The following is a 26,517-nucleotide window of genomic DNA, read 5'->3' as shown; positions in this document are numbered from 1 at the left end:
CGTATCCTTTTCCCAGATAGATGGCCGTCCAAGGGAAAGGGGTATCTTGTCTCTTTAAGGGACATATTGTTATGAGTATTAATTTAGCCTTATGTTAGATGAAATAATCTCTTAAATGTTTTATGAATCTTGGTTTTTCTAATTGACTGATCATACAGCATCTGGAAAACCAGTGGAAATGTATGTATCCAGTGTATTTGGGGAACTTGTATTTGAGATATCATCTAGAAACCAGAAGTCTAACAGCGTAAAAATCTTCGATACACAGGCCAAAAAATTATGTTTCATGTATCATGGCAATGCAAAAGGGCGGAAAGGGGTTTATTTAAAGCAGAGGGTTGGACTTGTACTCGGCAGGGGCGTCAGCGGGAGCGTCCTTCTCGACGGCGGGATTGGCGGGAGTCTCGGACTCGGCGATATACTTCTCGGCTTCGAGAGCGGCAATGCAGCCAGATCCAGCACTGGTGATAGCCTGGCGGTAACGCTTGTCCTGAACATCACCGCAAGCGAAGACACCTTCCACGTTGGTGAAGCTGGTGCCGGGCTGGGTGACAATGTAGCCCTCATCATCGAGCTCGACCTGGCCCTTGACCAGAGCGTTGGCGGGGTCGTGGCCAACAGCGTAGAAGAGACCGTTGGCATCGACGATCTCCTCCTTGTTAGAGACAACGTCCTTGACACGTAGGTGGGTCATGAGGCCGCCGGGCTTGCTCTCGCCAATAACCTCAGTGGCAACGGTGTTGAAGCGAACCTCGCACTTGGGGTGGGCGAGCAGACGGTCAGCCATAACCTTGGAGGCACGCAGCTTGTCCTTGCGAACAAGAACAGTCACTTTGCTACCGTACTTGGCGAGGAACATAGCCTCCTCAGCGGCGGAGTCACCACCACCAATGACGTACAAAGGCTTGTTACGGAAAATTGGCACGGCACCGTCGCAGACGGCGCAGGCGCTGATTCCGTTCTGCCAGAAGGTCTCCTCGCCGGGCAGGTTGAGACGGCGGGCGTTGGCGCCAGTGGCGATGATCACGGCGTCGGCGGTGCGGACGGGCTCGCTGCCCTCAGCGTCGTTCCACTCAGTCCACATCTTGAAGGGACGGGAAGAGAGATCCAGCCTGGAGATGGTCTCGGTGATGATCTCGGTGCCGAAGCGCTCGGACTGTGCGCGCATGTTGTCCATGAGCTCGGCGCCGCCAATGCCGTTGGGAAATCCGGGGAAGTTCTCGACATCGGTGGTGGTGGTGAGCTGGCCACCGGCGGCGGTGCCGTTGGCGAGCATGCCCTCGTAGAGGACGGGCTGGAGCTCTGCGCGGGAGAGATAGATGGCGGCAGTGTGCGCACCAGGGCCGGAGCCGATAACTGGAAAGCGGTTAGATATTTGTTGGAACCGAGGCAAGCCGGGCCATTCGATTGCGGCCTGTTTTTGTTCCACTTACTAACTACTTTAGAGTGCACCATTCTGGCGGAGTTTGTGCAATTGACGCGCAACGGCGTCGAGAATGGCTTAGAGAAGACCGAGGTCGGAGGAGGGGATTGTTGGTGAACGGTAGTGGCCGCGGCGGCAGTTAATCCGATAGAACGGAGGAGGGGAAGGCGACGAAAAGTTGAGGAAAACAGCTTGAAGGTGGTTTTTTACTCAAAGTGGAAGAAAAAGTGAAGGAGGGGAGATGTTATATCTTTTTTCGGAGGGGCAGTGGAGACCGGAGGGATTAGGTGATGCGGTGATTGATAACCGGGCAATGAGATCAGAGAGACTGGACTAATATTCTTTTGGTTTCGGAGACCAGAACACGCGAGATTATAGAACAAAAACTAGATCTACCTAGCGTAATTCCCGAGGTCGTTCTATTTGGCTTAATCAGGTCTTTGCGTCCAGATCGGCTTTCTAAGCACATGTCACGTGAGGGGTCGAGACCGCGCGGGCTGATGTAATAAGATCAGATCATTTCGGCCCGGGCTCTATACTTCTACAATCTCATATATTCAGCGCTTCTGGATATATGAACTACTCAGATAAATCCTATGATCGATCAGGTATAAACGGTAGCTTGAACCTCGCTGAATTAGGGGAATCATGTAACAACACAAATCCATAGAGTCATAAGTATCCATCAACATCATAAGTATCGCGAAAAAAAAAGAAACAAAGTCACAGCCAAAGTTCATAATGTACATTAGATCACACCGAGCCACTTCTTCCGTGGACGGGGTTTCTCCTCAGATCGAGGGTAGGGTTCGACCATCATATGCGCTGGCAGTCGTTGAGGAACCTCGCTATCCGAATAATCATCCTCCTCGCTCCCGGGATAACCCTCATACTCTGGTTGATGCGGATGTTGTTGGGCAGTGGCGGCATTTGCACGTGTATTATTGATAAGGTCGTCGTCCTCGTAATCGTCTTGTTCGTCATCATCATCACTGAGATCATCCTCTGCTTCGGGCTCCGTGTTCGGTTCCCCATCGTTCTTCTTTCGGCGAGGCAAGAACTTCCTCCAGCCCTTGACAATCTGTGTTGGGGGAGGGTCGTATTCGGACCCATTGTAATGCAGTGCCGGTACCAGCAGTTTGTAAGGTACGGTGATGCCTGCCGGGTCTTGCGGGCTGATCTCTAGGTTCAAGGTGATGGCGAGTCCACCTTCAAGGTTGATGTAGGTGCCTGCACCATCATCGCCCTGTTTCGCCGCCCTCTTTGCTGCTTTTTGGCTGAGGTTCGTTGGTCGGCGGTGGAAACTGCCCGGTCGTGCGGGTGCCGTCGTTCCTGCGAAGTAGCTGTCCCCATTCTCGTTAGGCTGAGGCGGTACATCGACACTAGCACGTCGGGTGAATGCGGCCTCGTCACCTCGGTTGAAGCTCATGGTCCTTGTTGGAGGGGGACCTCGGGTTGAGAGGCGCCTGAGAATACCGGGCTTGCCAGTACCCGTGCTTCCTTTGTCTCCACGGCCCAGAGACAAGGTCCGCTGCAGCTTGTTGGGTCGAGGCTCTGGGGTTGGTGTCATGTCCGACTCAGGAGTACCGGGCGGAGTAGAGCCGGGTTTGTACTCGCGGATTGAGCACCAGTTTCGACGTGGTAAAAGCCGCTTGTTGTTCCGGGCTTTACCATTCACATCTTGGGTGAAGATGGGAATAACATCTTCGTCTGTGTTCGAATCCATGTGGTGGACTGTGTTCCGTTTGTTGAGCATATCTGAGATCAAATCTGTCTCTGGGATGTCCGCAATGGCAGAAGAGATGATGTTTGGCATATATCGATAATCACGGTCTTTGGCGACACCTAGCTTGGGGTTCGAATAGAACTGTCCAATTGCAGCGAGATGAACATCACCACTGGGGAAAAAACACACCAAGTTAGCTCACACCACCATGATCTGAGAATTCTGCTCAGTAGGGTATGGAATTACCTTAAAATCGTGACTCGGATTGACTTTTCTGCAGCCAGATCTTGAAGATCTTCGACCAACCATGTTCTTTCGGACTTGAGATGCTTGCCAGCCCAGTGGTCATCGAATACCTCGACGTTTCCACCGGATTTATTGACGAGGCCACCAAGCACACCAGCCTTGCCGAGAGATTTGCGGCTATTCATGAAGTTCCTGAGCATTGCCTGTTGTCAAGTTTAGTATTGGATCTGATCGTATAACGTGATGTGTACATACCACTCTGGGATAAGCAACAGGGACACTCGAGAGCACAATCAGATGCTTGGTCTCTCCTTTCAATATCTCTTTGTGGCAGCGATCCCACAACAAATCACAGGTCTCTTCACTGAGAACCTCATTGCTCTGCAAGAATATGTCAGTATAGTCGAAAACTTGGAAGAATAAATAGATCTTACCCGTCGTTCAGTACGGCAGTCAAGGCCCAAAAAGGAGACTCCTTGACCCAGAGACATAAACAGATTTCGGCTCTTCTGTTCAATATAGGGACCCGGCTGAGCACCAAGAAGCCAACTAGGCTCATCCATCTCCGTTTCATCCGGGACACTGTGGTGCTGGAACAACAAATAGTACTTGAAAGCAATCTTTCCAAGCCCGGAGATAACAGAAGTTTGCATGAAATCATCATGATAAGAGCCAAAGCCCTCAAAGATTTCATGATCATTCCAAATATTGACCATGGGGATTTGGGAATTCGCCAATGAAAAGAGACCTTGCGAAAACCACGCAGAGTAGCGCTCAAGATAGAACTGCTCCAGCTCAGCACGGAACTCAGGTGTGAACGGTGCCCCATATCGATCAGCCACATTCTTGATCTTCATCCAATCCTGGAAGAACTTTGACTCTGTGATGACCGAGTCGTTGAAGATCTGGTCACCACCTCCAATCATGACATGGAAGGGACGAGTCTGATGCTCGTTCAAAATGTCTCGCCAGAGCGGGTCAGGCCCGCAGACACGATCCGAGTTTACAGAGGCACTGAATCCGTTGCCACTGTGGAACATGATATTCATGGATTGCCCAGCGGCGGGAACCCAGAACCCTAAGGCGGGTCCTTGGTTGATACGATATGCGACTCGCTGCTGCGTGGAGCTTAACTCGATCTCGAGGTTAAATCTCCAGAATGTGACGTCTCTTGCTGCATCGGCGTACAGCCGGGATCCTAAAACATCCTGGTGTAGATTGGCTGTCTCGCCGTCGACGGCATGCATTCTGTTAGAAGGCATCGGTTGCTTTAAACCTTCGCTGGTATAGTCAATCATACTGGGCGAGAGCTCGTAGATGCCATCATCGGTCTCCAGGAACGATAGATCAACTTCCTCCTCGACATGTTCAACTGGCTTGACGTAAAGGGGTCGGCCATCCCGGCCAACTTTCATAAGACCCGCTGTTGGATCAACATATTCTGGAGCCAGCTGCATTCCGTCCTCGTGACTGATCTCCACAGGCGGAGGAGGGAGAAGGTCCATCGGCTGCGAAAATAGTCTCAATGTGGGCGGGGTCTCATACGAGGAACGAGAGTCCCCGGTCACGATCATTATAGAACCCCGCCAGATCTCTTTGTCAACAAGTTCACCGGCTGTCTCAACCTTGACTCGCTTGATGCCTGTGTATCGTAGCAAAGGACCACATCGCAGGAAAAGGCGAGGTTGGAATACCTTATTCTCAGTTACTCCTAGAATTTGTTAGCAAGATTTCTCGACTGCTCTTTGGGCAAGCAAAATGGATTGCTAGACAATGTAGGGATATCATACCTGTCAACTTCTGAGCGGGAGTCTTATAATTCTTGGGCAAAGCCCTGCTCTTTCGGCGATCATTATTGGCACCACCTTCCCACCAAGCTTTGCTTCGATTAATATCAAGATTTTGGAGATCAAAATCACAGGTTCCAAGACGAGCAGGCTGTGCACCTCTCCACTCAAAGATCGGCGGTGGTGTAGGCGGAGGTACATCGAACGAAACATTTTTTGGCCTGCTCTGAGACTCGGAGCTATCTTGAGGAGCAAGTGGTGATGGTGATAGGCCATTCGCTCTCTCTGTTCTGAGAGCCGAAGGAATCTGCATAGATCGAGGACCGGCCTGAGACAAAGACTTGCTGTGGTTTATATTGATAGCAGGGCCTGGTTTTGCGGGCCCGCTAACTGTGACTGAGCGTTTGGGTACACTCCCGATCTTGGCTGATGACGGGGAAGCGTCTTCTGCACGCGCGAACTGTGGGTCCTCTGGGCGGCGGATAGCTGGATATTGAGGGTTTGCCGAACTCGTCCTGCTGTGACGCGTTGCGGTGTTTTCGGGTTGCCGTTGTTGTGGCGCATTTGCATGTCCATTGCGCCTATATCCCTCGACTGGAACTTCTTTCCGTTCGCTCCTTCTATCAGTGTCGGAAGGTGGTTGCCTTTCATGTTGTGTAGGCTGTGTCGATGCTTCACGAGCAGCGGCAGCCGCTAAATCAGCCTTCTCCTGCTCGGCCTTCTTGCGCGCAATTCGTTCTCGGGCTTTCATCTCCGCCTCTTGCACCCGTGCACGCTTTTCCTCTTTGCTAATTCCAGTTAAAGTCACTTCCAACTTTTGAAGAGGTGATCGATCTGGGGCCCAATCCCGTCGCGAGCCATTGGCCGGGCCCGAGCGCGTGGTATTCGACCGAGCCGGGGCTGACGATACGCCAGGTGCAGGAGGTGGAGATGAAACCTGGATTTCTGGCATGGCTGTACTAGACTCCAGGTGGGAGGATTCTGCTGGCAGACCTCGCGGTGTAGTAGATTCTTCTGATGGCTCTGATGAAAGAAGCGGTTTGCGGGTTGTGTAGTTCAGATTCCCTTCGGGCTTATTCTGGGCTCGGGCTGAGAAGGACCTGTCTATCTTCCCCGATGCATGGGCATCTTTTGGGTTGTGAGGTGTGTTCGAGTCCTCATTCCCCTCGTAGTTATGGCTTTCGTCGGATTTGGGGGCTTTGCGATTGCGTCTTCCTGCCCTTTGCGCTCCATTTGCAACCTGAGGATCAGAGTTGTCATTTGCCATGTCGGGCGATTCGCGCATTATCACAGCAGCCATGCCGGTGTGTGTTTGCGCCCAAACTCAACGCAGTAATGGTCGGAAAATGTGTTGGTGGGTGCCAAGTGTGCAATTTCGAATCCAACTGAAACGAATATTGTCAACGTCACAGTATTAGGATGAATAGACCAGGGGACTTTTGGTTCTGGAATAAGTGCCTAACACAGGTAACGCAGGCTACACCATTGGCCCGATCCGATTTTGCACTTTGCCAGGCCAAATTTTGTACGCGCGGTAACAGGGGATGTATAAGTACTGGACAAGGATATGAAGATTCGAAAGAGAGAAAAAAGAAGATACGTTTTGGTAGGCAAAAAAATCCTTGAAGGTAAGGTGTATACATTATCCTGGTGGCTGGTATCCCCAGCCTTCGCGCGGGGCTTGTCATCTTTGGCAAGGGTGATTTATATAGCCAATAATAACTACGTAGAAAGACGTTGGCTAAATTTAAAAACAAATAGAATACAGAGTACTCCGTAACAAAGTAGTAAAGACAAATCTATTCCATAATAAATCAGAGTATAAGATCATATTAAGCAGCCTAAATATGGTGGAGATTGGAATGTTGAAATCTACATACCCTCTTTTAATACTCCGTTTGTGAACTATGTACAACGTATGGTTACCTGTTCTATTACTCCGTACTATGTTAGCTGTCAGTTAAAACCACAGATATTTCTGCTCCAATTGACTTTAAACTTAACTTTTTTTTTTTGCCTTCAATACTATGCAAGGTCACTCGGGCTACTGAATCCTGCAGTCGCAGGTGTAATGAGGCTCATACAGTCAGCAATTGGTGCAATGATGGCCTTGGAAGAACTCTAGACTCTGGCGATTTGATCCATGAAAGTCCCAATCACAGTGAAAGAAATGTGTTCCACAGCTGTGTGTGAAACGCCTGAGAGCATATGGGCGATCGCATCTCCAGAGCTCTACGGCTTCAAGGCTGTCTGGGGTAATGTATGTATGTCATCAGTAAGCCAAACCTTTATAGGTACCTAGACAGACTGTATGTGCTGTACGGAGTGCGGAGTAAAGAATAATATATTAGAAATGTGGCCTTTAACATCTTTCTTGTAGATGCTTGTTGCGACCCCAATAGAACCCTCAATAATGAACCCGTGCGTGGCCTCTTGACGATCCTCCTTTTTGCCAACTCTGTCTGTGTTTCTGTCTCCTCTCTCTCTCTCTCTGTCTCTCTTCTTATTCTAATTTGTTGGCAACACCGACATATTGGAGACCCCTTCTAATTAGAACTTTGCTTTTGTTCCCGATTTCAATTATTGATTTGCCATTCAAAGGTCTGGAACCGTCGATGGCAACTGCTTCCTAGCTATACCTCGAACCTTCATCGCGAACCCGCCGTTTCTCCCTACCCTCCCTTTTCTCCGATCAATATATCATGCGTATCATCAGTGGCATTGCTGCTACGCTGGGTCTTGCGGGCGCAGTCTCAGGAACCCTACACCCTCGCTCCCAAGAATCCCGCGACTTCTTCGCTCTCCACCTCGATGACACCACCTCCCCCTCCCACATCGCACAGGTCCTAGGCGCCCGCCACGAGGGCAAAATCGGTGAACTCGCTGGTCATCATACATTTTCATTACCGCGAGACCAGACCACTCAGACAGTAACCTTATTGGACAATTTACGGGCAAAGAGAAAGCTCCGGCGGCGTTCCGGCGAGCTCGATTCGCCCGCTCCCAGTGACGATCCACTGGACGGTGTCTTGTGGTCGCATAAGCTCGCACCGGCAAGACAAAGACTTCAGAAAAGACTCCCACCAGCCTCCGTACCATATGAATCGCTGGACAAGAGAAAGGAGGATCCGCAGGTCGCTGCATTTCGGAAGAACGCCATATCAAGTCTAGGGATCAGCGATCCCATCTTCAATGATCAATGGCATCTTCTGAATAGCGTGCAGCCCGGTCATGATCTCAATGTTACAGGGCTTTGGTTGGAGGGAATTACGGGCAAGGGAATCGCCACGGCAGTAGTGGACGACGGTTTGGATATGGATAGCAATGATCTCAAACCCAACTACTTCGCAGAGGGCTCATGGGATTTCAATGAGGGAGGCCCGGACCCTCGCCCTCTTCTACTGGACGACAAACATGGCACGCGATGCTGCGGCGAAATTGCAGCAGCCAAGAACGATGTTTGTGGTGTTGGTGTTGCGTACGACAGCAAGATTGCTGGCATTCGTATTCTGTCCAAGCCCATCGATGATATCGATGAGGCAGCTGCGATAAACTATGCTTATCACAAGAATGATATTTATTCGTGCTCGTGGGGCCCCATTGACGACGGCGCTACGATGGATGCGCCTGGAATCCTCATCAGGCGAGCCATGCTCAATGGTATCCAGAAAGGCAGAGACGGGAAAGGTTCAATTTTCGTTTTTGCTGCCGGAAATGGCGCGGCAAATGGAGATAACTGTAACTTCGATGGTTACACCAACAGCATCTACAGTATCACAGTCGGTGCTATTGACCGACAAGGTAAACACCCGAGCTACTCGGAGTCCTGCTCGGCCCAGCTTGTCGTTGCATACAGTAGTGGATCAAAGGATGCAATCCACACCACTGATGTTGGTGCCAACAAGTGCTTCGACGGACATGGTGGTACTTCAGCGGCCGGTCCGCTAGCCGCCGGCAGTGTGGCTCTTGCGCTAAGCATACGACCCGAGTTGACCTGGCGTGATCTGCAATACATCATGGTGGAGACTGCGGTCCCCGTCAGCGAAGACGATGGCAGCTGGCAGATCCTGCCTTCTGGCCGCAAGTTTAGCCACGACTGGGGGTTCGGAAAGGTCGATACCTATACCATGGTCCAGCTTGCTAAGACTTGGGACCTCGTAAAGCCCCAAGCATGGTTCAACTCACCATGGTTGCGTGTGCACAAAGCAATCCCCGAGGGCGACCAGGGACTGCTGAGCCATTATACAGTGACCGCTGATCAAATGAAACAGGCCAACATTGCCCAATTGGAACATGTCACCGTGACGATGAATGTTAACCACACCCGCCGCGGTGATATCAGCGTTGAGCTGCGCAGTCCTGCCGGTATTGTTAGCTACCTGAGTGTTGCCCGCCGAAATGATGAGATGCGAGCTGGCTACGACGATTGGACTTTTATGTCTGTTGCCCATTGGTATGTGCTGCCTGCTTCCTAATTTGAAATTTGTGATTTGTTGACCTATCTTCAGGGGTGAATCTCCCTTGGGCGATTGGTCGATCATCGTGAGAGACACTGCCAAGAATGAAGACACTGGGACTTTCATCGATTGGCGTCTCAATCTCTGGGGTGAAGCCACTGACGGGGCCAAGCAAGGCCTGCACCCCCTGCCCGAAGAGAACGATGATGACCATCCCTACGAAGATGCTCATGTGGCTACGACCAGTGTTGAGGCAGCCCCAACGAAGACCGGTGTCCCTGAAAATTTGGATGATCACCACGACCGGCCTGTAAACGCAAAGCCGACAGCGGAGCCTGAGACTAAGCCAGTTGAGGATGAGAAGAAACCTTCAGCCACCTCGGGTGGTGAAACTGCCTCCCCTTCATCCACCTCATCAGACTATATATCCTCCTACCTCCCAACATTTGGTACCTCGAAGCGCACCCAAGTTTGGATCTACGCATCTTTTGCTATGATCGTTGTCTTCTTCATTGGACTGGGTGTTTACTTCCAACTGCAGCGAGTCAAGCGTCGTCGCACTACGGCTCACGACGACTATGAGTTTGAAATGATCGAAGACGAGGATGAGATGCAACCAATGGCTGGATCTTCCGGCCGTACCCAGCGTCGTGGTGGTGAGCTGTATAATGCATTTGCTGGCGAAAGCGACGAGGAAATGTTCAGTGATGATGATGAACCTTATCGTGATGGATTGACCAACATCCCAGAGAAGGCCAGCGAGGATGGGTCATCTCAAGCTGGCCGCCCGGAAAAGCCTTGATTTAGTTGTTGATATTTCATTCGCATTTTGTTCGGTGTTGTCAATATGCTATATTGTTTCGGATGTTTGATTTTGGCATAGACGGGATATGAGATCTGGGTCTATTTGTATATCTGTTAATTGACGAGAATCCAAGCATGCTGTGCATACCGCAAGAATTGAACCCAGCAGTGTAATAAACATTGTAACTTGAAGTGCAGACAAAGTACATATGTATATAATCCAAATCCAAACATGCTGTCGATTTCAATAAAGCGATGACGACGGTGCCGCTTCGGGAACTCCGCCTTGGGGAACGGCGATCATCGAACTCAGCTCCAACCTCCAAACTCCCCCCTCCCATGTTCTTTTTTTAGTCCTGTCAGTCCATGTTAATCGTTGCTTTCACACTTCCCTGCAAATATTTATTGCTGGCTTAACTGGGGCTCAGAAGAAAAACAGCCGGGTTGCCACGGCCGACCGTCACACCCCCCACGATGGATCAACACGACGACTTCGACAGTGTTTCCTGGAAGCATGACCCAGACAGCGATGCCTCGCGACCAACAACTGCTGGCACTGATGCTGCGGAAACCAGTGAATTTGACCATGATACCAATGGCAAGCGCAGAATGAGCTCCACCCACGAAGAACCCCAGGCCGGCCCGCTGGCTGACGCCGTCGACCTTGCGGGCATCGGCGATGGAGTTCTCGAGTGCCATGTTGACTCTCCACTGAAAGAGAACGATGGGACAAAAGACGCATATATCTCTTACCTAGTCACCACACATGTATGTACCTTTCTCACACCCCGTGTGCAGCTGCCTAGACATCTTCGGCGACTACAGGATATACTTAAAGGAATCATGACTGACACAAATTAGACCGACTTCAAATCATTCCAAAGACCTGAGTTTACTGTCAGGCGACGATTCACCGACTTCTACTTCCTATACAAGACGCTCTATCGCGAATATCCAGCATGCGCGGTGCCGCCACTCCCGGACAAGCACAAGATGGAGTACGTGCGGGGAGACCGGTTTGGGCCGGAGTTCACAACGCGACGGGCATGGTCGCTGCATCGATTCTTGAAACGCCTGACCCTTCACCCCGTGCTTCGACGGGCCCCATTGCTCACTATCTTCTTGGAGTCGTCGGACTGGAACGCTCACATGCGCCTGCACTCAACTCGGACCTCGACAAATACCAGCTCTGATGGCGCAGCCACTGGTATCTTTGATAACTTCACCGACACTTTTGTCAACGCCTTTTCGAAAGTGCACAAGCCGGATCGGCGGTTTATCGAGGTGCGCGAGAAGGCCGATAAGTTGGACGAAGACCTGTCGCATGTGGAGAAGACTGTTGCACGGGTTGCGCGACGTGAGTCAGATCTGGAGACAGACTACACTGAGCTAGCGACACAATTCCGCAAGCTCGTCCCACTAGAGCCTGCTGTCGAGATGCCATTACAGGTCTTTGCAGCTTCCGTGGAAGAGACCGCCCGCGGATTGCGTGGACTGAAAGATCACACCGATCAAAACTACCTCGGCTCGCTGCGTGATACAGAGTCTTACATTATGTCTCTCAAGGCCCTGCTCAAGACCCGCGAGCAGAAGCAACTCGATTTCGAGGCCTTGGTCGATTACCGCAATAAAGCCGTCACGGAGCGTGACTCTCTCGCTTCCAATCCAGCCGCTTACTACGCCTCAAACCCGCTAACCTCTTCGCCTGCCTCTTTTATCCGCTCCAAAATGGAGGACATGCGCGGTGTTGATCACGAACAGTCACGTCGCGAGCGTGTTAGAAAGCTCGAGCTTCGCATTGACGAATTGACCCGCGAAGTCGAGTCTGCTAAGACCACTTCCGAAATGTTTGATGAAGAAGTGGTCCGCGAAGTCGCAGACTTCGAACGCATTAAGGCGGTCGAGTTCCGAGACGGCCTCGGCTCTTTCGCTGATTCGCACATCGAGTTTTATCAAGGTGTGCTCTCTACGTGGGAGCGATTTGTGGCAGAAATGGAGGGAGAGGGGGAACCCGGTCGTGACTCTGATGCTGCAGCAATTGGAGCTGTTTAGGCATTCGATATCGGCTGATGATTGAGCAGTACCTGGACGGAGTTTGGTATAGCTATTCATGTTGATTTCTTTCGCTAGCTTATTCGCCGCGTTTCATACCCGCAATACCATCATGACTTGTCACCTGTATATTTTCCGAGCTCATCTCAATTGCTTTTGAGTTTGATGTTTGATATGTAGAACAAAGAAACTTGTAGTCTCAAGATTTAAAAGTGTAGAAGTAGGTAACCCATGTTCTCCACTCTTCGTAACCATGTATGTTTGCACTGTTTGCTTTGTCCGTGTCTATCCTCGATCATCCGATCCAACCTTGAAACCCCAGACAAAATGCGTCCGATCTCCAGAGCTATCCTCCGGCCGTACGTCTGCCAGTCCTGCCGCCATGGCATTGGCGCCGGTAGACGGCGATTTGGGTCTAAATCCGACTCCCCTGACATCTACGACGTGGTTTGCGTTGGAGGCGGGCCCGCGGGCCTAGGGTTATTGGCCGCACTCCGTAAGTATATACCACCTGCAGACAAGGTGAACATTGACTGATGGCATATCAATGCAGGCGCATCACCCATTACATCAAAGCTCCGAGTTGCCCTCGTCGAGACCCAGGATCTCGCCAAGGCCAAAGCTTGGGATCTTGAACCAACCCAGTTCTCCAACAGAGTCAGCAGCCTGACCCCATCATCTGTGTCATTCCTGCGCAAGATTGGCGCATACGACCACCTCGATGTCAATCGCGTTCAGGACTACCAAGAGATGCAGGTGTGGGACGGCCAAACCGGGTCCCGAATATCGTTTGACTGGTCCATGGAGACCTCCCCATTCGAAGACATGCGCACCGTAGCAACAATGACCGAAAACGCAAACCTGGTGCGCGCTCTCCTCCGCCGAATCGCCGACTCAGGAGACGAGAATTTCTCTCTCTTCTCAAACTCCACAGTCGCCTCCATTGACAACGGCTCCGACCTCAACCCCGAAGGCCCCGACCTCTCTGCCTGGCCAGTCCTCTCCATCAAGCCCACAGGCCCAGCTGCGGAATCTGCGACCCCCAAGCGCATCGCTGCCCGTCTTCTCGTTGGCGCAGATGGAATCAACAGCCCCGTCCGCTCTTTTGCAGACATTCAAACCCACGGCTGGGACTACGGCCGCCACGGCATCGTCGCAACCCTCGCGCTAGGGGACCTAGCCACACCACCCTTCCCCGCCTTCAAGCGAACAGCCTACCAGCGCTTCCTCCCAGCCCTAGGTGGCCCAATCGCCCTCCTCCCCCTTCCAAATAAACACGCAACCCTCGTCTGGTCAACCACCCCATCCCACGCCGCCTACCTCAAGTCCCTGCCAACCCCCGCCTTCCTCGCAATGGTCAACGCCGCCTTCCGCCTTGACATGACAGACCTCTCCTACATGATGGGCATGTCCGCCTCCGAAGCAACCCACCAAGAAGAACTCATCTGGCGCACCCAGCACACGCCCCTCCCAGCCCAAATCCCTCCCCCGGCAACAGCGGTCCAAGAAGGCACCGTTGCCTCGTTCCCGCTGCGTTTCCGTCACGCAGCGCAGTATGTCTCCCCGCGCGTGGCGCTCGTCGGAGACGCAGCACACGTCATCCACCCGCTCGCCGGACAGGGCCTTAACCTCGGCTTGGCGGACGTTGCCTCCCTCTCCAAGACTATTCAGTATGCTGTTTCGCATGGGATGGATGTCGGCGATTTACTTACTCTTGAGCGCTACTCGTGTGAGCGCTACTTGCCTAATGCGAAGATTGGCGCAACCTGTGATCTGCTGCATAAGATGTATACGGTTCCTGGGGAGGGGCCTGTGGCTTGGGCGAGGAGTCTTGGCCTAGGTGTTGTCGATCGCTTGCCTTTTGTTAAGTCGTTCTTGATGAAGAATGCTGAGGGGTATTGAGTGTGGGTTGGTGTATATGTATCGCTTTTCTTCTGTACTTTTAGTATCTTTTATATGCAAGCCTTTTGGGGCATTTGTCTCCTAATTTTGTCGTTGACTTGCTGTCCATTAGGGCCATGTGCTAGTTGGCCCATTTACATATGTAGGCTTTGGAAATCGACTCTTTGTAGAACATACAATGGAAATGCAATCATTGGGTATTGGCAGTTCTATCAACCCCTGAACCTCTGCATGAATGGTTTTAATATTCTTGGAAAAAAAGTCACGTCCGTATCCTTTTGTTGGCCATCAAGCTCCAAGCTCGACAATGCAAGAGATCTATAAAATTTTGGGAGAACAGAGTGAGGCTCTCCGAGAAACACGCTCATAGGAAAAAAGAAAAAAATCACAACCAGGAATAAGAAAAGATGGCCCAGATGTCTAACATTTTAGACAGATGTGCTTTGCAGCTGCTGTGCCAACGTCGAGACAACGCCGTCCTGCTTCTTGGAGAGACGGGCCTGCAGCTCAGGGACCAGGGTTTCGAGGGTAACCTCAACACCCTCTTTCTCAGCATGTCCTTCGGGCAGACCCATCTCCTTGATACGGCACTTGCCAGCGGCAAGCTCTTCCTCGCCCAGAATAATGGCAAAGGGGATGTCGCCTTGCTCGGCGGCCTTGAACTGTTGGGGAAGCTTGGGCTTTGCCTTGTAGGAGAACTCGGCCTAAGAGACGAGTTAGTTGTTGATGTAGTTGAGTTGCAACTTGACATTACTTACCCTGATGCCAGCACTCCACAGCTTCTGGCAAATATCCATGCGCTCTGTCAACATGCCAGTGAAGCCCTTACCACCGAAAGCCATGACGTAGGCATCGACTTCGCTGCTCCGCAGGGCAGCAGACTTCTTCTCCTTCTCCAGACGTGCCTTGGTGATGGAGAAGATACGGTCAACGCCGAATGAAATTCCGACACAGGGGATCTGCGCCTTGGGCAGGAACATGCCGACCAGATTGTCGTAGCGGCCACCGGCAGCGACACTACCAACGCCGAGTGTGGGGTCGTTGGAACGATCTTCGTCTTCGGAGGGCTTTCCCTTGCCCTTCTTGCCGGACTTAGCGGGCTCTCCCGCGTCAGCGGCACTGGCCTGAACACCAGCCGAGCCCTCGGTGACAACCTCGTAGATAACACCGGTGTAGTAGTCCAGTCCACGGGCAAGAGACATGTCGAAGGAGACCTTGTCCAGCACGTTAAATGCCTCCAAGTAGTTCATCATCAAAGCCATTTCCTCCAGACCGGCCTTGGCAGAGGCATTGGCGTTGAGAGCCTCATCCTTTAGGAGAGAGTCGACCAGCTCGCGAGAACCCTTGTGCATAACGTACTTCTCGATGCGATCTGCGATCTCGCCGTCAAGACCCTTCTCGTCAACCATCTCCTTGCGCACATCTGCCCACGGCATCTTATCCAACTTGTCGACGGCACTGCAGATGGGCCGGGTCTTTTCCTCCGGCACACCACAGACGGCGAAAACACCATCCAGGATCTTGCGGTGATTGAGCTTAATGGTGTACCGGCCACCCCAGCCCAGCTCCTCGAAGACCTCGCTGACAATGCGCAAAATCTCGGCATCGGGCACCATTGGGTCGAAAGTACCGGCGATATCGAAGTCGCACTGGTAGAACTCACGCATACGGCCCTTGCTGACGGCGGGCTGGTCACGGCGGTAGACCTTGGCGATGTGGTAGCGCTTGATGCTGCGGACGTCGGAGTTCATGGCGAGCCAACGCGCAAAGGGCACAGTCAGGTCGTAGCGCAGGGAGCAGATCTCGCCGCCCTGGTCCTGCAGGTCGTAGATGAGCTTGGAGTCCTCGCCGTATTTTCCAGCTAGGATCTCGCGAAGCTCGAAGACCGGGGTGTCCAGAGCGGTTCCGCCGTGGCGCTTGAAGACATTGGAGATGGTGGTGAAGATGCGGTCTCGGAGGAGGGCGTCGGACCCGGACCAATCTTTGGTGCCCTTGGGGGTCTTGAGGTTGAATGAAGGTCCTTTATCTTTCCCCATGATGTCTTGAGTGTGTGAGGAAAACTGGCGACTGCGGCGGGGAGAAGTTTGGTGGGGGATGGTGGGGGCTCGGATATTATTTTTATTCAAGGTGACTCGACGGTTCAGGGAATCGCAATGACCCAAGCGACAAAGAGGCGACGCGCCAAAAGGGTTGGCAATTGCTCGTCGTGTAGAGCGTAGAATAACACGGCAGAACGTCATAAAAGAAAAAAAACCCGCGCAAAAGAGAATTGTCAGGCTTTATCCACGGGTCCCCTAGTCTCCTGAGGCATCTGACGACTCGGTGCTTCTTTCTGTTTTAGGAGAGTTACTCCGCTATTTGTCCGGAGACAAACATTATAGAATTGCCATATCTGTTTGCTTTATTTGCTTTGTTTGCCGCTATGCCTATGAGGCGACTCCGTAAGTTCACCATATATGGAGTACCTGTAACTTAGTCTCCATCTCCTCACTGACGATTCAGGCACAAAAGGTCAAAAATAGCCCGTTCATATATTTACAATGTGGTATAGGTCCATTTTGTTCTAAGCATCATTTACCAAGGATAACTATCAACCCTTTGAATACATTGTTCCTTAGGTAATATGATACGTTTCTCTGTATCAGCTTGATTGTAATTTCAAGAGATGGTACATGCAGCTTATCCAAATGTAGGCAATGCGCATGTGCTCTTTTCTTTTTCAAGGCCCTCCAACGTCGTAAAACAACGCAACAGAGTGGTCAGGGAAAACAACGTAGATGTGTAGGTAAGCCATGGTATGGTGTACTAACAATCACTCAATTCGGGAGAATCCGATCTACTCCACAGTCCAGGCCAACGTCATTAATCGGAACTAGGACGGTTTGAAACTCGGGGCATTTCCCTCCGTTTTGCTTTTTGCTATCTCTTTAAATACCAAACTCCAACATGCGGCCTTTTTCTGTCTCTATTACCGCCGAGCCCCTTTAGGAGGGGCCCCTTGGGTGGTCAAGCTTATGTCTCGCCACCCCCACTAACGCTGGATTCGGCAACCGACGGAGCGCCTTGGTCTCCTGCATTGCCGCCTAGATACCTCGTTTAATTTAACCAACTCTTATAGGGTGGTCAGATGTCCAGAATGTGATCTCTTAGTTGATTCATAATTCGACGTCAAGAAAAATTAACCAGAATTACCTAGATTACACGGGAACGTGCACCGAGTACCGGTAACAAAGGAGTGGCTAGATTGAACATATTGAATTCAAGAATAAATACTGATAAATATTATATTGAGACCGGGGACGTACTGGTACTAGGCCCCCATGGACCGCGCGGCCGAGAAACATGGAATTGACTCCTTACGTATATATAGATGAAGTGAGGTGCATTCAACCTAAAATGTGAATCCGGAGAGAACTTCTCAAGGAACAACATTTCTGTTTTGGAGGCCGGGGATCCGCCACACTCTCCACGTCAACGATGATCATTGGACGAGTTGGGTACGCCATGCGAGGGGCGGACACCCTGGCCCGTGCTCCCAACCAATCAGAGTGCGTTCGAGACCCAGTACAGCCCATGGAGAGAGGAGTCTTTCCCATGGACGTGGGGGAAAAAGCCGCTCCGCTGGGGAAAGGCACTGACCAATAACCATATAATGAGGTTGGGGAGGGGGGCCTCCGGTACACCCGGGATGTGTATTCTTTGTTGAGTCGAGTTGAATTCAACGTTAGTTTCTAGTCTCTAAGTTGGTGTTGAAATGTATAACAAGAAGAGAACTAAAAAAATCAGCGATTGGATTAGGTACCTGCTTTTTCCCCACGTGGCTCAACAGACTAGGATGAATAAGGTAGGTCAAGAAAAAAGAAAAAAGAGGAAATGTTTCCTTCTGGATGTTTCCGTAGTTCCTGGTAATTTGGTTACCTAGATAGTCTGGTAATACTTAACTCCGTACATACAATCTTGTATGTACCCATATTATAATAATATATGTACGGAGTAGTAATCAGATTGTCAGAGTTAAATGGGGAAAATCATGTAATAATAATAGAAAAATAATACTTAGCCCATTCCAGAAGATGACGAGAAGATTGTATTATCTCCATCTCTTCTCTCCTTCTACTTTCCCCTCTTTAACTCCTTCTCTCTTGAATTCTCCAAACCTCTTTGACCTCTTTTGACCCTCATCAGGTATTACCGGGACTTGACTACAATTACCCGTTGCCCCCCCCTCTCTTCTTAATAAACTTTATGCGAGAACGTTCGACCTATCTGAACTAGTGATTTCCCCGGACATCTCACCCTTCTCAATTTCACATTACAACATTACACCATTCGTCTATAAAATTCTCTTTTCGTCTTGGAGAGGAATAATTCACCAATGCAGACTGCGACAAACCTCTAAGCCATCATGAAGGGGCTTTTTTCCAAGGGCTCGAAGAATGGGGTAAGGACTACGTTACATTATACCCTCGCTCGGTCTTTGTAGCACAACATGCTACAGATGGCCTCGGACAACTTCGTGAGACAATTCGAAATAGGGCCGCAACTAATTTGATCTTCGCGCAGGCCTCCAACCTTCCGGCCGCCGCGCCGCCCGTGAAAAAAGACCTCCAGGCCCCGCAGATCTCCCCGTTAGAAAAGAGGTTACAGGACATGGGAGCGATCCGTGGTGACGGGAGTGACAAGTTTTTTGGAATGGAAAACGTGAGTTTTGGACGACACCTCGGAATCCGCTGTGACCGCAGAGTCGGCTGACCATCCCTGCCTTGTGGGTTTAGTATGGAAATACATGTTACTGCAACTCCATCTTACAATGTCTTTATTATTCGGTCCCCTTCCGCGAAGCCGTCATCAACTACCCGCAACGAACACCACTGGACACCCTCGAGGCTGCGCTCGCCACAAACCTACGATACCAAAACCCCAATGCGCATCTCGAAGCCGAGGCCCTGGCTGCAAAACAGAAGGCTTCTTCGCCACCGTCGGCGCGCCAGGCTGGCGTGCCCCCCAACAACCAACCACAAAAGCCAGAAGATAAGGACTCGCCTGAATACAAGAAGAAGGTAGCGTTGCAGACCCTTCCAATTTTGGAAACGAAGAACAATGCGACTAGCTATGGGATGTCAGAATCGCTCTTTACTTCCCTCAAGGATATCTTCGAGTCCGTTGTAGCCAGTCAATCGCGAATTGGGGTCATTCGTCCACAACAGTTTCTCGACGTCCTACGGCGAGAGCATGAAATGTTCCGGACTGCCATGCATCAAGATGCGCATGAGTTTTTGAATCTGCTTCTCAATGAGGTGGTCGCCAATGTAGAAACAGAGGCTACAAAGCAGGCATTTGCGGACAAGGCCTTGCCACCCACAGAGAGTGCGGACTCACTAGGAATGCAGACACTTAGCACGGGTTCCAAATCACCTAATACTACAAGATGGGTTCACGAGTTGTTCGAAGGAACTTTGACATCCGAGACAAAGTGTCTCACCTGTGAGAAGGTCTCCCAGCGAGATGAGGTATTCTTGGATCTTTCGGTGGATCTTGAACAACACTCCTCAGTGACCTCGTGTCTCCGAAAATTCTCAGCCGAAGAGATGCTGTGTGAGCGAAACAAGTTTCACTGCGACAACTGCGGTGGGCTCCAAGAAGCGGAGAAGCGTATGAAAATCAAAAGGTTGCCCCGTGTGTTGGCTTTGCACCTGAAGCGGTTCAAGTACACAGAGGATCTGCAGCGACTGCAGAAGTTGTTCCACCGTGTCGTTTACCCTTACCATCTTCGTCTATTCAACACCACAGACGATGCCGAAGATCCAGATCGTCTCTACGAACTGTATGCGGTGGTTGTTCATATTGGTGGAGGACCATACCACGGTCACTACGTTGCTATCATCAAGACAGAAGACCGTGGCTGGCTGCTCTTTGATGATGAGCTCGTGGAGCCAGTTGATAAGAACTACGTGCGGAACTTCTTCGGAGATCGCCCAGGACTGGCATGTGCATATGTCCTGTTTTATCAAGAAACAACCGCCGAGGCTGTTATGCGGGAACAGGCACAAGAAAATCAGGCGTCCGCCACTGGAGCGGCCGAAACTGGCGAAGCTGGAAAACAAAATGGATCCCCACTCTCACCACCGCTAGCGCACGCACAAAGTGCATCCCAGGTCCCTCCTGGGGACACCACTCGCTACGACACTCTCAGCCGAATACCGACAGCACCTCCGCTTTCCACGTACCCAGAAGAACCCACAGAGCCAATGCCAACTTCCCCACGACATGTTCAGCAACCTCTCCCTCCGATTCCCGACGAACCAACTCCCCCATTGAGCCCCAAAAAGAGTGACCACCAGCTAAGAAAGGAACGGCGCGCTTTAGAGAAAGAAAAGGATAAGAACGAAAAGAATCGCCAGAAAGAGCAAGACCAGCAAAACAGAGAAATTCAGCGACGAGAAGCTGAAGAATTGAAGAAAGCCCTCGAGGCTAGCAGGGCTGAAGCCAACGATGTTGGCGCTGAGAATGGATCCCCCAGGAAGTCAACCAGCTTCGGCTTCTTGAAACGAGGCAGTCGCAGCCTCAGTCAACGTCTAAGCAAGGAAAAGGAACCACGAGTATCAACCTCCGATCTATCAACCTCACCACTTCTTTCAGAATCCATCATAGAAGCACCCACTAAAGAGGCACCACCAGCCTTGCTGCCCAAGCCCATCAAATCGGCCCACCCACTCTCACCACCACCCGTCCAGTCACCAGTATCTCCGAGAGAATTCCCAACTACCTCCAACCCCAAACAGCCCATCCGGGCCACCGAGCCATTGGTCAAAGACCCTCCCCCTACAAACCACGACAAACCTACCCACCGGTGGAGATCGTTCAGTTTCAAGAAGGTGTCCTAAGAAGGTGTTCTAAACACCTGACTTGCTCCTTCCGAGGGAGCATTCGTCTCCGTTCTTCGTCTTGCTTCAGTCGATTTTCACGGAGATACCCTCAATGCACATATGAGCGCAAATTCTGCTTTTGCACATAGCCTCCGCCGATGGATGTACTATCATGTTCTTATGATCTGCGCCTAGCACTTACTTACCCTTCTCCTGTGGAAATCCTCCCCCCGGGGCATTTCCATAATGTCTTTTTAGACTATTGGATCTCAGTTCGCGGCAATCTGCGTTTATTTTATTTTATTTTGTGTTTTTGGCTTCGCCTTTGCTATCTATCACCTTCGCTGCCATTTGTCTGTCCAGCGTGCTGCTGCAGGTTCGATCCTGGTGCGAAAGAGGCGTTCGGAATTTTGCAGCTTTCTCTTAAGCGTGGGTCTCTGATTTGGCGTTTCAATCTGTTCTACTATCTCATTTGAGCGATTCTCTTTGCATGTGCATTTGTCTGTTCTATTAGTACATATAGTCGTCTCGCCTCATTGCTATTCTCTTCTACAAGCCAAGGGTTTTAAGCGTATAGAATACATCTAGTGTCCAATTTAGATAGACATCTTGATTCAAGTAGCCGTATCTCGTTCATTGCGTCAGTTCTAGCATTGGATATATACAGAACTGGATCAAGCAGATTTGATATTCGATACTGCCAACTTCTTTGACCCTGATAAGGCCAAGCTGAGGGTCCCTGCTCATTAAACATCCAAATGCACCCTTCTGTCCGATATGCTTGCTCACGGATCGTGCCGGGGTCCTTCTGTTGGAATCTCCGCTGTTTGTAGGGTATGTGGGAATTGCGCAAGTCGCGAGAATACGAGGGTGGATGGGTCGAGAATGGCGCCGTACAAGTGCTTTCGACCCGCGATAAAAATGGCAGGCGTATTTAACCGAGAATCAGCTCGTAGAAGATGATCACGGTGTTGATGATGATAAGGGGTACTGCAGGTTCAAGGTTCCAGGTTAGCTTTTCTGTCTGGCCTTTGCTGCCAGGTTCAGATTCGTGGTCTTGCTCGACCGCGACGACAGGACTCCGTCGTGGACGAGCAAGGTTTCCATAGCCGATATCTGATATTGGATTGGACGCGCGGGGAAACGTACTTCGCATCACGGTCCGCACACTGGCGATCAGGTTGATCGTCTTGGCCTTGACGCTTGTGCTATCGTATGTCGCACCGAATCCGGGCTCTGCTTGTGTGCGACCCCATCCAACTGTATTTAGGGTGTGTGTATTAGACCTGTCGCATGTGGGGGTTATCATGGCTGAGGAGGGACGTACCGCGAGCTAGGAAGCGGTCCTCGGAGAGGACGGCGATGGAGTTGATTATGAGGATGATGACTGGATCAGATCAGTATAAGTCGAGTAGCCTGGCTAATTTTCAAATTAGTAAAGCAGGGACATACCATAGAACAGCTTCCCCAGACCGAAGAAGAACATCGCGACTCGAGGGGTTGGAGATGGTAAAGGTGAAGTGCGGGAAGCCGCCAGATCTCCGGATCAACACTCACATCGGATGCAGCCACCATGAGATATTGTTTGTTAGCTCTGTGCAACGTGCGAAGACAGCGTATTAATTGGTTATAGCTTCTGCGGTTCTCGCTCTTCTGTTTCCCGCCTTGATTCTCCTGCACCTCTTCGTCGCGCCGTACACTAAAGTCGAGGAGTCCTTCCATGTCCAAGCCATACATGACATCTTGGCTCACGGGCTACCAAATGGTTGGAATGACCTGAGTCTCAACCGGACCAATTATGACCACTTTTCATTTCCTGGGGCTGTTCCCCGGAGTGCCATTGGTGCTGCGCTGCTTGCTCTTCTCTCCAAGCCTGTCATCTTGCTCAACGAGGGGATCGACCAGCAACTATTAGGTACCACACTGCCTGGTCCATTCGACTCAGATTTATGTCAAGGATACTGACAGTCCTCCCCAGCTCGCGCTATTCTGGGCTTGCTCAATGCTTCCACACTGGCGATCTATGCAAGCGGCCTGCGTCGCAACTTCGGTCAGCCTGTAGCTATCTGGTACTTCATACTACAAGCAAGCCAGTTCCACCTCATATACTATGCTTCACGGCCACTTTCAAACATGTTCGCCTTCAGCATAACAACACTCGCATTGCGCCTCCTCCTCCCAAGTCCAAGCCCCACAAGCCAAGACCAAAAGCAATGCAGTCTCGCGCTAGCCCTCCTCACCACCGCAGGCGTAGTCTTCCGCTCCGAACTAGCCCTCCTAGTCGGCACCCAGACTCTCTTCCTCCTAGCAACGCGCCGAATCAGTCTCTCCAATGCCATCGTCGCAGGTCTAGTCGGGTTGGCCAACGGCCTCCTCCTAACAGTCTGCATCGACGGCTACTTCTGGCAGCAGTTCCCTCTCTGGCCCGAGTTCGAAGCTTTCCGCTTCAACGTCCTCGCAGGCCAGTCCTCCGAATGGGGAACAGAGCCCTGGTCTTTCTACTTCCTGAACGCCCTCCCTCGCCTCCTCTTCAATCCCCTTTCCTACGCCCTCGCTATCCCCGTCGCCGTCCGCCAACCGGCTACACGGGCCACCGCATTGTCGCTATTAACTCCGGCCCTGACCTTCGTCGCGCTGTATAGCTTCCAGCCGCACAAGGAGTGGCGTTTCATCATCTACATCATCCCATCACTTACGGCCGTCGCTGCCCTCGGCGCGGGATACCTCTGGACGCACCGTTCGCGCTCGTTCTTCGCGCGCTGGGCTACCCGCGCGCTGGCGCTCTCTTCTCTCGCCGTCTTCCTCCTCTCAAATCTGATTCTTCTCCCTGCCTCCGCAGCCAACTATCCCGGCGGGGAAGCTCTCGATGCCCTCCACTGGAAACACGCTATCTGGCATGGAGGCCTCGAGCCCGGTTTCCATGTCTACCTAGGTAACCTAGCGTGCCAGACTGGCGTGACTCGCTTTGGACAACAGCCTTCTTCGTTGGGGTGGGTATACGATAAAACCGAAGACGAGGCCATCAAGTCCACAGGTGAATTCTGGGAACAGTTCAACTATGTTGTTTTCGAGGCTTCGTCGGAGCCGGGGTTCATGGATTCGGATGAAATCAGGCTCCGTTCTGCGTTGCCCGACTCGATATGGGAGGCTGTGGTTGAGGTTGATGCTTTTACGGGCATTTCAGTTTTGAGACCCGGTGTTCCCGCTACGGGAACCGCTGAGCGGCGCATTCTTGGGTCTTTTGCTGGCCCGCGTGCGGTTGAGATATATGAATCCGTGCGTGAGTATGCGAGGATAGCTTTGTTGCGTGGGTGGTGGGTTGAGCCGAAGATGGAGCCGAGGGTTCGGGTTTTGAGCCGTGTGATCCAAGACTTCTTCTAGAAGATTATTCCGACTTTATATGCATACATTTGACACTTCTTGAAGTTTGTATCCGCATTCCCATTATGGAAAATATTGACAATCGACATAAATAACTACATAAGCCCAATATTCGACAAGGTACATACATCCATGGATGCAACTGGGTATTATTGATCAAATTTCTGCCCCCGGCAGATCAAAGTAGACACAAGAAAAAGAATCACAGCGCAGGCCCTTCCAGACGCGCTAGACGAGACTCCAAGTCCCGCACCCAGGGCTCAACAGTCTCGACATTCGAGCGCAGAGCTGCTTCACCCTGGCTCATTTTCTCCTCCACAACCGTCAGGCCTTCGCGCCACTGCTCGATCTCCGATGCCATTTCGGCGTGCCGCTTTTCCAGCTCGTTAAGCGAGTCCGCTGCGTGGGCTGCGCCAGCATGGCACGCGCGGAGGGAACGCAGACGCTCGAGGACGCTGGGGAGCAATGGGTGGAGAGACTGTATGGTTGGGAGGGTAGCGTAGAGTGCTTGGATTTTGGCTGTGTGTTCGTCGTCTGCGGAAGTATCGGGGACAGGCAGATCGGCGTCGGAACTTGCCAGGCGGGCGTTGTGCGCGGCTTTCGCGGCGTCGAATGCTTTTCTGCGGGCTGCGGTGAGGGCTTCGGCGTCTGTGGTTAATTTGCGCACGCGGGTGGAGAGGGCTTCGAGATGCGGGGTGGTGATTCCTGGGCCGCTGGCTGGTGCCCCTGGACCGGCGGATGCTGGGTTCGTGCCGACTAGGAGACCGGTAAGGGCTGATAGGCGGGAAGTGAGTTGGTCCAGGGCTGGTAGGACGGGGTGTGGTGTATTGTCGTTGACGCCGTCAGCGACGAAGGGGTTTGAGGAGCTCGAAATGCCCATAGAGCTTTCGAGAAGCGCGAGGCGGCCATCAAATGCGGCTGCATGGGAGAGGATACCCGCAGAGGCAACCTGTTGCGGCACTGCTGGGGCTGTTGTAGCGCCTGACGCTTGTGTGTTTGCATCTGGCGCAGCTCCGGACCCAAGTTTCTGGGACAAAAACGCTGCCGCCGAATGCGATGGCGTCGCCGCACCCCGCGAGGCATGCAAATTGTCCAACGCACGGCTGAGTTCCGCAACGCCATCACTCAAGCTCACGCTAGGCTTTTCAGCCGATGTACCCTGTGACTGTTTATTTGTCACCTCCTCGTCCTTAGGCTGATTGGCCATCTCCACCTTGAGATCTTCGACTTCCCTCCGTAGCCGGGCAAGTCTTCGCTCCAGCGACTCGTCCTCGCTGTCACTTAGGTCGCCGACCTCCTCTGTCCCATCTGCGCGTCTCCGGCGCCGGCGACGGTTCATATCTTTGCTCCGATATGCCTGTCTCTTCATGGAGATACTATCGGAGAAATTGGCATCACGGGCGTCCACGGCCGCGCCCATAAAGTGCATGCGCGCCTGGTCGGCGTTGACGCCCTCACGGTCAATGTCGGAGTTGGAACCGGCGTCGTCATGGTCGGACTCTGTGCGGATAGTGCCAGTCTGGTCAAGTCAGTTATTAGGACCGATGACGTCTTGTTCTTTTGCAATTGCTGGACTCACGGGGACGGTTGACGCTTCGTCGGTCAAGTCGGGGGTTTCATAGATATCTGGGGAAGGGTCCTGGATTACGGTCAAGAGGTATTCAAAGTGGATAACAATACTAGCTTACCAAGTCAGGTAGACCGGCATATTTCTTATTGAAAGCCATTTTGGATAGTTAGCTCCAAATCGTCACGAGTAAACATAGGAGTCGGCAGAATCCTGAGTCAGCTTCACGTGTCGAGCCTCGGACCCCACGAACCACATGCAATTGACGACATTGGAGGCTTTAGTCCGGGGTCAAGAGTTCCTTGG

General features: G+C 51.7%; 10 protein-coding genes across 10 annotated transcripts; 5 read left to right on the top strand and 5 right to left on the bottom strand.

The window, feature by feature from the left end:
• Positions 1–325: 325 nt before the first annotated feature.
• Positions 326–1,455, bottom strand: trr1 (thioredoxin-disulfide reductase TRR1; the record flags this gene model as incomplete). Its single annotated transcript, XM_057239269.1, has 2 exons — positions 326–1,356; positions 1,434–1,455. 2 exons carry the CDS (start codon positions 1,453–1,455, stop codon positions 326–328), a joined length of 1,053 nt encoding a protein of 350 aa, XP_057098564.1.
• A 716-nt stretch (positions 1,456–2,171) lies between these two features.
• Positions 2,172–6,482, bottom strand: N7529_003741 (uncharacterized protein; the record flags this gene model as incomplete). The annotated part of the gene is made up of 5 exons (XM_057239268.1): positions 2,172–3,321; positions 3,396–3,598; positions 3,651–3,776; positions 3,830–5,106; positions 5,186–6,482. 5 exons carry the CDS (start codon positions 6,480–6,482, stop codon positions 2,172–2,174), a joined length of 4,053 nt encoding a protein of 1,350 aa, XP_057098563.1.
• A 1,402-nt stretch (positions 6,483–7,884) lies between these two features.
• Positions 7,885–10,441, top strand: kexB (kexin kexB; the record flags this gene model as incomplete). Its single annotated transcript, XM_057239267.1, has 2 exons — positions 7,885–9,635; positions 9,691–10,441. The coding sequence occupies 2 exons, from the start codon at positions 7,885–7,887 to the stop codon at positions 10,439–10,441; spliced, it is 2,502 nt and encodes an 833-aa protein (XP_057098562.1).
• A 476-nt stretch (positions 10,442–10,917) lies between these two features.
• Positions 10,918–12,495, top strand: N7529_003739 (sorting nexin-4; the record flags this gene model as incomplete). Its single annotated transcript, XM_057239266.1, has 2 exons — positions 10,918–11,211; positions 11,305–12,495. 2 exons carry the CDS (start codon positions 10,918–10,920, stop codon positions 12,493–12,495), a joined length of 1,485 nt encoding a protein of 494 aa, XP_057098561.1.
• Positions 12,496–12,822: 327 nt separating this feature from the next.
• Positions 12,823–14,397, top strand: N7529_003738 (putative ubiquinone biosynthesis monooxgenase (Coq6); the record flags this gene model as incomplete). Its single annotated transcript, XM_057239265.1, has 2 exons — positions 12,823–12,991; positions 13,049–14,397. The coding sequence occupies 2 exons, from the start codon at positions 12,823–12,825 to the stop codon at positions 14,395–14,397; spliced, it is 1,518 nt and encodes a 505-aa protein (XP_057098560.1).
• A 428-nt stretch (positions 14,398–14,825) lies between these two features.
• Positions 14,826–16,433, bottom strand: N7529_003737 (histidine--tRNA ligase; the record flags this gene model as incomplete). Its single annotated transcript, XM_057239264.1, has 2 exons — positions 14,826–15,101; positions 15,156–16,433. 2 exons carry the CDS (start codon positions 16,431–16,433, stop codon positions 14,826–14,828), a joined length of 1,554 nt encoding a protein of 517 aa, XP_057098559.1.
• Positions 16,434–18,802: 2,369 nt separating this feature from the next.
• On the top strand, positions 18,803–21,281 carry creB (uncharacterized protein; the record flags this gene model as incomplete). Its single annotated transcript, XM_057239263.1, has 3 exons — positions 18,803–18,838; positions 18,961–19,098; positions 19,173–21,281. 3 exons carry the CDS (start codon positions 18,803–18,805, stop codon positions 21,279–21,281), a joined length of 2,283 nt encoding a protein of 760 aa, XP_057098558.1.
• Positions 21,282–22,197: 916 nt separating this feature from the next.
• N7529_003735 (YOS1 family protein) lies at positions 22,198–22,749 on the bottom strand (the record flags this gene model as incomplete). The annotated part of the gene is made up of 3 exons (XM_057239262.1): positions 22,198–22,523; positions 22,591–22,650; positions 22,716–22,749. The coding sequence occupies 3 exons, from the start codon at positions 22,747–22,749 to the stop codon at positions 22,198–22,200; spliced, it is 420 nt and encodes a 139-aa protein (XP_057098557.1).
• Positions 22,750–22,836: 87 nt separating this feature from the next.
• N7529_003734 (dolichyl-P-Man:Man(7)GlcNAc(2)-PP-dolichol alpha-1,6-mannosyltransferase) lies at positions 22,837–24,644 on the top strand (the record flags this gene model as incomplete). The annotated part of the gene is made up of 3 exons (XM_057239261.1): positions 22,837–22,846; positions 22,897–23,178; positions 23,242–24,644. The coding sequence occupies 3 exons, from the start codon at positions 22,837–22,839 to the stop codon at positions 24,642–24,644; spliced, it is 1,695 nt and encodes a 564-aa protein (XP_057098556.1).
• A 202-nt stretch (positions 24,645–24,846) lies between these two features.
• On the bottom strand, positions 24,847–26,371 carry N7529_003733 (uncharacterized protein; the record flags this gene model as incomplete). Its single annotated transcript, XM_057239260.1, has 3 exons — positions 24,847–26,163; positions 26,224–26,283; positions 26,333–26,371. 3 exons carry the CDS (start codon positions 26,369–26,371, stop codon positions 24,847–24,849), a joined length of 1,416 nt encoding a protein of 471 aa, XP_057098555.1.
• Positions 26,372–26,517: the final 146 nt, after the last annotated feature.

The sequence above is a fragment of the Penicillium soppii genome (genome assembly GCF_028829465.1).
Source record: "Penicillium soppii strain IBT 18220 chromosome Unknown utg000004l, whole genome shotgun sequence".
NCBI classification, from domain to species: Eukaryota; Fungi; Ascomycota; class Eurotiomycetes; order Eurotiales; family Aspergillaceae; genus Penicillium; species Penicillium soppii.
Note: the sequence above shows the minus strand (reverse complement) of the source record. Positions and strands in the feature narration are given on the sequence as shown.